This window comes from Clupea harengus, chromosome 23 (assembly GCF_900700415.2).
Source record: "Clupea harengus chromosome 23, Ch_v2.0.2, whole genome shotgun sequence".
NCBI lineage: Eukaryota > Metazoa > Chordata > Actinopteri > Clupeiformes > Clupeidae > Clupea > Clupea harengus.
Genome location: NC_045174.1, coordinates 13033970 through 13045459, shown reverse-complemented (window position 1 = coordinate 13045459; position 11490 = coordinate 13033970). Strand labels below are relative to the sequence as shown.

The 11490-nt window shown below is 38.6% G+C and overlaps 1 protein-coding gene across 1 annotated transcript in view; it reads right to left on the bottom strand.

Moving 5' to 3' along the window:
* Window positions 1-1543: 1543 nt before the first annotated feature.
* The window catches only part of oat (ornithine aminotransferase), a 30577-nt gene continuing 20630 nt past the window's right edge, over window positions 1544-11490 (bottom strand). Inside the window, exons 7-10 of the mRNA XM_012833417.3 lie at window positions 7787-7915; window positions 6226-6339; window positions 3063-3207; window positions 1544-2851 (exon numbers count right to left, since the gene is read on the bottom strand). Of these exons, the coding sequence (XP_012688871.1) occupies window positions 2691-2851; window positions 3063-3207; window positions 6226-6339; window positions 7787-7915 (549 nt within the window). The 3' untranslated portion in view covers window positions 1544-2690. The remainder of the gene's footprint in view (window positions 2852-3062; window positions 3208-6225; window positions 6340-7786; window positions 7916-11490) is intronic.

Here is an 11490-nt window from a genome sequence, read left to right as displayed (position 1 = left end):
TTTCCTTCACTGACTCACAATTCACCTAATTTATTTTCCATCATTCTTAAATATTTGAAAATGAACTTCTTTTTCATTAAATCAAACTGTGCTTTTGTCCTTATGCATCTATGGTCAACTTTTCTCAAATTACGATTTAAGACCATTCCTTTGTTAATCAATGATGGAAATCTTCTGTCTCAGAAGAAGATCTCTGTCTAATGGTTTAGCAATCATTTAACAAATGTGCTTTAAAAAAAAAAAAGATCTTTCACTAAAGCGTCACACAGTTCACTCCTTCAGAACTGGCGCAGCTTCAACTCAACGAGGCCTATCTTCCATCAAAATGCCTGGAAGACGGTTATCTTAAGCGTATGCATCCTATATCAGATCTAGCCCTCAACTTGTCCTCAAAGCTAAGATGGCACTGTCTAATCCCGGATCAAGGTACGGGTTCACCCACCTCTCTGGTACTTTCGGTACAAGTAGCCCTTTACACATGCAACTCCATGTCTTTATGATTTTGTCGTAGCATACGCATACCGCCTAACGTTCATGCATTTGTTTAACCCCTCTAGTGCTTATTTCCAGGCTGCAGGTTCCCGTCTTAATGATCCGGTGAGTATCTCATTTTATTTCATCCTTCTTTGGGGGTAGGCTACTCGACCCTACCTCCTACTGTCAGCAGTATCTGAGCTCTTCTCGCCGTTTGCTGGATTTATACAGGCCTATGCCAAAGACCGTTACTCTACTCTACAGACTGGATTTATACGGGCATATGCCAAAGACCGTTACTCTACTCTACAGACTGGATTTACACGGGCCTATGCCCAAGACCGTTTCATGTTAAATAAACCAGTTTGAGATGATTTGAGCACACTCTGGTCATAAAGGGATGGACATGTACAACAATACTGTGACGTTTTAACGATGCTCAATTGGTACTATGGGGCCCAAAGTGTGCCAAGAAAATATCCCCCACACCATTACACCACCAGCCTGAACCGTTGATACAAGGACCATGCTTCCATATTTTTCCAAATCTTCTATTGTCCAATTTTGGTGAGCCCGTGCGAATTGTAGCCTCAGTTTCCTGTTCTTAGCTGACAGGATGGGCACCCGGTGTGGTCTTCTGCTGCTGTAGCCCATCTGCTTCAAGGTCCGACGTGTTGTGTGTCCAGAGATGCTCTTCTACCTTAGTTGTAACGAGTGGTAATTTGTTGCCAGTAACTCAATCCATCTCAAACCAGTCTGGCCATTCTCCTCTGACCGCTGGCATCAACAAGGCATTTTTACCCAGAAAAGAGCCACTTACCAGACCAGCCCATCTGGCACCAACAACCATGCCACGTTCAAAGTCACTCAAATCACCTTTCTTCCCCATTCTGATGTTCGGTTTGAACTTCAGTAGGTTGACCATGTCTCCATGCCAAAATGCTTTGAGTTGCTGCCATGTGAATGATTGGCAGATTAAATATTTGCGTTATCGAGCAGTTGAACAGTGAAAGTGGCCGGTGAGTGTATAAGGCCGGCTGAATCAAATTATTCAACAAAAACTCAGAACTTAGTTAAATTAAATTCCATTTATTTTTAGTTTTGAGTTTCAACTATAAACCGATCACCTGGTACATTTTAAACATGATCTAACATCTCTTAACGTAAAGAGATAAGAAAAAATTATCATAAGATCAAGTCATTTAAAACCATATGCAAATGTAACAGCACATTAGTATTAGTATACCATTCCACAACGTAAATCAATATTGTACACTTAAATAATAGTCCTGAATACACAAGTATAGAACAGCTTTCACACCCATCTTCTCGAATACATCTGGGTGAATCAATATATTCCAAATGATACAGCAGAAACGTCTCAAAAACCCTGTGCTCTACAGCCTCTCAAAACCAGGCACAGCAGCATGACAGCTTAACTCTTTGTGCTACATCTAGCAAATTCAGACAATTCCTCTCAAAAGTTTCCACACATTGAATGAACCACTAAGGAAACCCAAGACAACGCTTAACAGATGTGCATGCTAGTACAAATAATAACTATATAAAGGACCTGTTTGTACTCATCACAACTGAAAATGAAAATAATTACCAACTTCAAACCTCAATTTCAAGATGAAGGACCTATAGGTTGATACAACATTGGGCAAGTAATTTACTCTTCAGGAACTAAGACATACCCTAACATCCTCAGAAGTTGTCGATATCTATATGTCCCCTATACCATTTCAATGCGATTATTATCATTGGGGATAGTGGCCACTTTTTCCACTTTCAAAACTGAGGAGTTTCACTGTTTTTTAATAAAATCTATTAAACCTCTAAAACATATGATTAAAAATAAGAAATCTGTCATTCCCCTTTTTTCTTTGCCTTTCTTAAGTCAATTAACAATTCTACATTTTCGTTCTCAACTATTTAAATAAATGATGTACTATTAGCTTTGTTTCAATTTAACCTCTTATTTTTCGAGGTACTAAATGTTCACCTTGACCTGTTCAGCTAATAAATCACAAGCTTGTCTTCATGTAACATTGCTTTTCCGTCTTTTTGTGGGTAACAACTTTGATTGTAACATTCCAGTAATGAAAACACTTATTAGAACATAGGCTCTTAAAATCCAGGGAGAACTTGTGTTTCATCCAGTAATTTTACAAAAAGCATTCAAGTGTTGGGCTACACATGCCCATGCTGGTTTAGAAGGACAGGATGGTCCTCTGGATGATATCAACACACTCCCTGATCTCATCCTCTTTGATGATGAGGGGTGGGGCCAGTCTGATGATGTCACCATGAGTGGGCTTGGCCAGCAGGCCATTGTCACGGAGACGAAGGCAAACTCTCCATGCATCATAACCTGGAGGAGGAGGAACCACATTCTCAGTAATGTATATAATTATGCACAAGATAACGCCAAACATTCATTAACTTTCCTTATAGACTAATTTACTTCTGTGACTGTCACATAAAACGTATATCATTTCATTCAACTGGTTTCTTTTTTACTGCTCGGCAGTGATGTACACAGTACACTGATGTAGTGTCTGCTTAGTTTCAGTGGCTGGTACCTTTGGTCTCCTTTATAACGATGGCATTCAGCAGTCCCTTCCCCCTTACAGTGGTCACAATGTCATTGGGCAGCTTCATCAGTTCGGTCCTAAGCAGCTGGCCCATCTTATCAGCATTTTCAGCCAATTTTTCCTCCTCTAGGACCTGCAATTACATACATAAAATATGCGCGCACACATAATTATTGTAGCATTAGCCATGTCTTGCTCAGTAGTTGTTTCTCACATAGTAAAGAGGTCTTAATCATAATAATAACAGAGGTCGTCTAATACTAGTCTTTAACCTTTAGAAGTCAGCAACATAGTCAGCGGTAAAATGACAATTCTGTCTTGAATCTCGATTCTAATCTTCATACCATATTATCAGAAACAATGTGATAATAGTGGTGATGGAAACCTTAAAGGCTTTTCCTTCCAATAAATCCACTGACATACATTTTCAAGTAAAAGTGCCCCAATTTCACTGAAATATTCAGTGTGCATCTCACAGCACCGGTAGGACAGAGTAAACATCCACGCCTTCATTATCTGATCTATGCACACGCTAAAGACTTTAGTTTCGGTTTTAAGGGAGAAAGTTCACGGCAAACAAAAATGCTACCCCAGTCCATGCATTGTTCCTTTATTTTGAGACCATGGCATTTGTAAATTGGAAATGCATTTTCCCATTTCAGCACATGAACATTTCTGTTCTATAATAATATTTGACTACAGTCTTGAACACCAAGTCATACAAAAGGAAGTTATGGAGTTTCTTAAGGCCTAGTGCTTGGACCCCTGCTCTTCTCTTTGTACATGCTACCCTTAGGTGCTAGAATAAGGAAACATGGTGTTTGAACTATTGACCTCTCATTCCACTCACACATGAAACAGATCTGAAAAACATCTTTTTCCATCTTTGCAACATTATGAAAAATCAGAAACGTCCTATCCCTTTAAGATCCCCAAAAACTAGTATACGCATGAATTACTTTGCGACTACACTACTGCAATGCTCTCCTGTCCGGATGTAGTGACAACTAACTCAAAACTAACTAATAGAGAATGCTGCTGCTCACACACTCACAACTAAAAAAATATTAACATCTCACCGATACTTGCCTCTCTCAAAAGTACAATTGATTTCAAGTACAAGTATTCCTTCTACCAAACAAAACTTTAAATGGCGTAGCTCCAAATTACCTCAACAAATTAACTGTCCCCTACTGCACACCAAGACACCTTTGTTCCCAGGGTACAGGTCTTTGTGTAATTCAAGATTAATTCCCACTCATTCCCATTCCTGTCAAGGAACAATCTCCTCGATCCAAACCAGTTTGGATTCAAAAATGGTCACTCCACTGAAACAGCCCTGTTGTATATGAGAGAGGCTTTAAAAACAGCTAGAGCAGCAGCTCAATCCTCGGCTCTCATCCTCCTTAACTTATCAGCTGCGTTTGACACAGTCAACCACCGCATCCTTCTGTCTATACCAGTGGTCGCCAACCCGTCGATCGCAGAGACTTTCCCTGTCGATCTCCAAAATAATAATAACAATATTAAAAAAAACAGACATTTTTTTTTTTCATTCTCGAACATTTTCTGAAGTGTCTTCTGAAATGTTTTCTTACGGACTTCGGAAGACCAACGTCAGAAAAGATCTCCGCCTGAAGATATCTGTAGAGTTTATGTGAACGTAATCACCAACGATTTCTCACAAATTCAGCCCTTCCCACTAAATGCCCCTTCTAAAGCAGCTTGCACACTGCCCCGACAAACGGCAACATTCTCCAACAAACGCCAACAAACACCAACAAACACCAACAAACACCAACAAACACCAACAGTTGGGTCATTGTGCGCCAGCAGTTGGTGTTCATGTTCAGTCGGATCGGGTAAAGTTGCAGAATGTCTGCCCAATGTAGAGAGATTTCCATCGAACTCCAACATTCGGACGGCTCGTTACCTTGAAAAGGCTCAACTCGCGTGCATAACATCCTCGAGCTCTCTTGGATGTCGTAGTTATGTTGGTTATCGGCCAGTTTGTTAAAAAAAAAAAACGATATCCTAAGTCTATTTATAGATTAACGTTATGTATTAGCTTACCCAAACGAACGGTTTTCGAGACAGATATTTGTCTAATTTAACTTCTACGACTCGTTTAACACTGCAACGTGTTTCTAAATATTAATATTAATGTTTACGGTGACACGTTACATGAGTATGTTTGCGCTTATGTTAGTTATCGGGCACTCCCACTTACCGCGTTGGTTTTCGAAATATTAATATGCACGCAGCCTGCTTTTACATACTGTCGTATGAAAAAGTTGGCACCCCTCTGAGGCTGCATGATCATTTACTCTGTCTTCACCAAAAAAAGATCACAGTGGTATATTATTCATTTTCTAGTTAACACTGAGTACTGGGGTGTTTTCCAGACAAAGATATTTAGTGTAGCAGTATTTAATTGTGTGAAATGAAATCAAATGTGAAAAATAGGCTGTGCAAATATTTAGGAACCCTAATCATTTTAATGGACAAAATTCATTTTCGCTGTCTCCAATTGTTTCTCCAACACCCCGTGCGATAACTATAGCTGCCATGTTCTCATTCACGCAATTTAATACACATTATCAGGAAAAGCTTAACTGATGTTTCACCTTACCTGAACGTTCTGTTTATTTCCACCGTTGCTATAGCAACAGCTGTACGGTTAAACTTGTGCAGTAAGTAAATCTATCGAAGTCTTTTTTTAGCCTTATTTTAGCAACTATTGAAACGTTTATGGCAGATTTGAACAGTGATCCCAGCGGTGCACTTTTAAGGGCTGTTTCACCATTCTATTTGGAGTTATGAGTCTCTACCCATTCATTTAGACAGGAGCCTGATCATGTTTCCCTGAAATAGCTGCCTGGAGGCGTTGCCACGATGGCTGCCAAGTGGCAGGACTTTGTACATACCCATGGTTTGTATTAAATACCTCTCACAATTATTACTTTGGAAATTACTTTCAGGCTCGATAAATCAGAGACATTAACTGAAAGTACAAAATGTAAAAAATGTATCATGTTCAAAATATTACTGTTTCTCCTGACTTCATTCAAATACCATTTGTGAGTGGATTTATTGGTAAGGATCACATCTGTAAAATTGAATGTTGACTGACAAGAGACAGAAAACTCACTTCTAAAGCTGCAATGGCGACTCTGCAGGCCAAAGGGTTTCCTCCATATGTGGAGCCATGCTCTCCGGGTTTAATGGTCAACATCACCTCATCGTCGCAAAGCACAGCTGATACCTAACACAGACACAAACAAAGAAAAATTAAAATGAAATTTTAAAGAAAACAAAATCAACAGTTCTCTCCACATATCATTTATCTGGGAAGAAACTCATCTTAATGCTGTAGGCAAGAACACTTTTCTAAACCTTATTGCATTTTATTGAATGGAATAAATAATTTGCAATACGTGTAGTGGATTTCATTTTGTTTTTTTTTTCAATAAGAGAGATAGAGCTTTCTTCTTTTCACAAATGTCATAGGATATACAGACGTGGACAAAATTGTTGGTACCCTTCATTTAAAGAAGGAAAAACCCACAATTGTCACTGAAATAACTTGAAACTGACAAGCTCCAGTTTTGTCTCATCTGTCCAAAGGACATTCTCCCAGAAGCCCTGTGGCTTGTCAATATGCATTTTGGCAAATTCCAGTTTCGCTTTCAACAGTGGTGTCCTCCTCGGTCGACTTTGGCTCAAACAGCGACTGATGGTGCGATCTGACACTGATGTACCTTGACCTTGGAGTTCACCTCTAATCTCTTTGGAAGTTGTTCTGGGCTCTTTGGTTACCATTCGTATTATCCGTCTCTTCAATTTGTCATCAATTTTCCTCTTGCAGCCACGTCCAGGGAGGTTGGCTACAGTCCCCTGGACCTTAAACTTCTGAATAATATGCGCAACTGTAGTCACAGGAATATCAAGCTGCTTGGAGATGGTCTTATAGCCTTTACCTTTAACATGCTTGTCTATAATTTTCTTTCTAATATCCTGAGACAACTCTGTCCTTAGCTTTCTGTGGTCCATGTTCAGTGTGGTACACACCATAATATCAAACACCACAGTGACTACTTTTCACCCTTTAAATAGGAAGACTGACTGATTACAAGTTTGAAGAAGCCTGTAATGCTAATTAGAGGACACACCTTAGTTTAACATGTCCCTATGGTCAAATTATTTAAAATCTTTTCTAGGGGTACCATCATTTTTGTCCAGGCCAGTTAATTTTTTTATTTATTTTTTATTATTCTGTTGAACCACAATTCAAAAGCAATGTCTGATTTTCATTAGTTCATTTTCAGTATTTTATATATATATATATATATATATATATATATATATATATATATATATGTGTGTGTGGTTATAAACATGACTGGGAAGGAGGGGAGGGAAGAGCGAATGACAAGCAAGGAGAGAATCAGAAGCAAAGATACACTCAAAGATACACACTAAATTGCTTAGTGAGTATACGATGTGCTCATAAGGGTATTATATGGAGAAGTAGAGCTATGAAGCATACTCATGTCAATGATGGAGTAGCAGAGTAGCTAAAGATGTGGTTGGCAGATGTACCAACAATATAACACATTTTAAACCGGTGGGTGTTCGTGGAGAATATGGAAACGTGGCTAAAGGTGAATCAAAATATCTATGATTATGAAGCATAATTATATCACACTCACAGGATAAACTCCACCAGACAGGGCCTTCCCAAGTACCACCAAGTCAGGACGGACAGACTCGTGATCAACTGCCAAGCGTCTGCCAGTGCGGGCCAACCCAGTCTGCACCTCATCAGCAATGAACAGCACCTGAAAAAAAGATGATATTAACCCTCTGGGTAAAACAGAAACAGATAAACGGTTGCAAACAGAATACAACCTTCTGGTAAAAAAGGTAGGAGGAATACAAACACAATAGCATTTGATTGACAGACCATAACCAGAACTGGGGCTATGCCAAAAATGCGGTTGATTTGTTCACTGAGACTGACGATTCATTTACAGAAAGGTGAGTTAAATGCATTCCATTAAATGAATCCAGTAAGCGAATAATGGCAGATGTATCTGTATGACATGTCATAATTGTCAGTAATGTAGCAAACTTGCTAATAAATATAGACAGCTGAGGACCATCTGTGTTATTGACATATTGTTGCTGCTAAGATACCTGACAAATGTTTAGTTGTAAACAACCAATCTCTGTTGCTCCTTTTTCAGTGAAGCATGAGTCATCTGTGTGCAAGTCTTTATTATACAACTGTCGTTTTATTTTTTAATCACTTAGGGTAAAACAGTTTATTTACCACTATCTTATTAATTATTTTAAATTAAATGTATTATTTATTAACATTTTATATTATCCTATTTTCTGTCTGACTTTAGCACTTCTATTGCTTTTTTTATTGTTGTGATTGTTTAAATCATGTAAAGCACCTTGAGAATTCTTTGTATTTAAAAGTGTGCTATACAAATAAAATCCATTACGATCTTTGAATAGGAATCCAAGCTCAGGAAAGAATGGATTGAAAAATCAGTGCCTCTGGTTTGAAAACTGTGGGGTTGGACAAACAAACCTGTGGATATGGACTGCTCCAACAAGAGAAAAGGCTGCCCATTCATGTCCATGGGTCTGAGAGAACTCAGCTAGCTAGCGTGCTAATCAGCCCATTTCTGAGACTGTAATACCAGTTCAATACCAGTTCAGCAGACCAGATCTAAAACATGACCTTTGCTGTGGGTTGAAAAGTCCACATATCGGATGATGCTAGCCAGTAGTTCAAAGGTGAGCACTAGCCCTGTCAAAAGCGGACTCTTCATACATCTGAGCTTTACCCCAGTTGTTCCAGAAAAATCACCATGGTATAGCACCTGTCTTTTTGAGACAAAAACAGTCATGTCATGTTTTTAATAATTTTAGGCATGGCATAATGGCTCTGGTTTGGAGTGCACTGGGGAGCTAACGTTAGCTTGATGTTGTTGATAGATATGCTAAAGGCTCAGGCCACATCTGTTGGTTTGCAAGCTAACAAAACCTAGTAATATATAAAAGGAGTTACTGCATTGCTTCTTTGTAGTTCACTTCATTTGTTATTAGATATATAGACATTGACTGATGGGGTGTCCATGCCATGTAATCTATGATCATAGGTAAACCGTTCACGTAGAGCAGTGGTTCCCAAACTTTTTACAGTCCCGTACCCCTTCAGACATTCAATCTCCAGTTAAGATTTCATGTCTATTTATAGCTCAGTTTGAAAATGTAATGCGCTTTTTCACTTTGAAAACGCAAATCAGATTTTCTCCCTGAACCACTGGGGGTACGCGTACTTGTTCTTGTTAAAGCAGCAATACAGAGTTCAGTTCCAAAACTACTACGCTAACTACCTAAAAGGCATGCAAAAAACCTTGCAAACACCACCAACAGCCCAGCTGACACTGATAGAAGCTTGCCAACACACTAACTGGTGTCTTTTGGCAGTATAGCTGGCAATGTCATGCGTGTGAAAGCTTTTGTTCTATTTTTGCAGGGTATTCCAGCCCGGTTCAAAGAACTACATAGAGCATATCCTGGATGGCTAGTGGGGAAGACACAGGTGTTTATATCTGTCCTTCACATGACCATATGCTATCAAAATGAATTTGAGGATGGTACCAAAATTAGTTGCCTATAATACCATACCTGAAAAGTGTCAAATTGTTGCATAGTGATACTTTAATACATATATATAAAAATATACACACACACATACATAACACTAATAATTCACCACTCAGATGATCCATTTGGAAAGTCTCGTCATTCTGATTGTTTAGGCCTGTATAAAATGTATCATGGGTTATTCTGGGAACATTATTTATTATCAGTTTATGTACACTAAATGCAAAAAATACAACAGAGAATAAGGTACAATGTGCGTAATTATGTAACTTTTTACGATTTTCCCTTTTGAAATGCCCTTAATGGGTCAAAAAATTCTGAGTACCTTCCGAAATGGTGAGATGCATCCAAAACACGAGTTGGTCCTTTTTTGAAGGACTACGAACCTATTCACAAATTCTACATTTCCATACCCATCAATAACGTAATTCCCTATTAACTGCGGTTTATACATTTAAATTTTTTCCTGCAACCCTGCCAGGGTAGGAAATTTACATATTTTTTGGGGGGCAATTTTTGCCCCCACTTACTGAAATCCAGGGGCATTTAACAAAAAAATTGGGGGGCACTTTTACAAACTTGTGAAATAACATTTAACCTTTGTTCAAAATAATAAACACACTTATTTAGGCTTACAGTATATGAGCAATTGTCATCAAATGGCAAAAATAAGACTATTAGGCAGTAGTCTACAAATTCAAAGTAATTTCTTTGATTTTTGGAACAAAAACCAAACACAAAACATAACTCAGACAATCATATTAAATGTTATTCTTATTTCTTTGTGGTTATTTATTGTTATTATTACATTTTTTAAATAACTGTTAACAATAGTTTTTTCTTTCTTTTTTTGTAATAATAACTTATATGTATTGATTTTTTTGTTACCTTTAATCATGTTGTACCTACCATAGTAGGCCTACAGGAAATACAGATAGGACTAGCTTGCGAGCAGAGCTAGCTAACGTTAGCTGACTAACATTAAACTAGCTAAACCGAACTAAATCATTTCTAAAATTATTATTACTAGTTATCATTCACTGTAGGCGATGGTGTGCTGCTTGGCGCCTGGTGACGAAAGGCCATGTATTTCTTTAATTTATCCCTTGATGAAGTCAGCAGAAGAAGCTTGAAGAATTCGCCTGTGTTGTAATGACTGGCAACAAGTCTGACATGCCTTGAAAAAATATCGAGTCTTTTTCTCGTCGCCGTCATCCTCCACCCCAAGCCAATTTAGCTTCCATTTTTCAACGGTCGCTGGGTGTGTGAATTTTATCTTTTAGAACCTGAGATAGTGATGGAGACTGTGTTTGCTGATCCTCATTTCTCTTCACACTCGCAGTCACAGGTCTGATTAAGAAGCGCTCCAAATATTTTTTGTTAGAACGTTCAGTTCTTCACGCGCACGCAACAATCAGTCAAGGCGAAAATAAAAAACATTTTATGGCAACTGGACCGGGTCATATAGGCTACGATGTTTTTGACTAGTTCATTGAATTATTATTACAGGAATTTATGGGGGCATTTTTTGCCCCTCTCCTAGTGATTTCAGGGGCACAATTATATTTCTTAGGGGCAGTTTTGCCCTTTCCTTTTGTGTATTTCCGACGCTGAACCCTGCGGTTAATGCTCGGGTGCGGCCCATACATGGGGGTGCATTTTTCCTGGCTGGAAGTTCGCAACGCACACAGTGACTCTGCCAAGTAGAATGGGTCTGTCTCGCTCT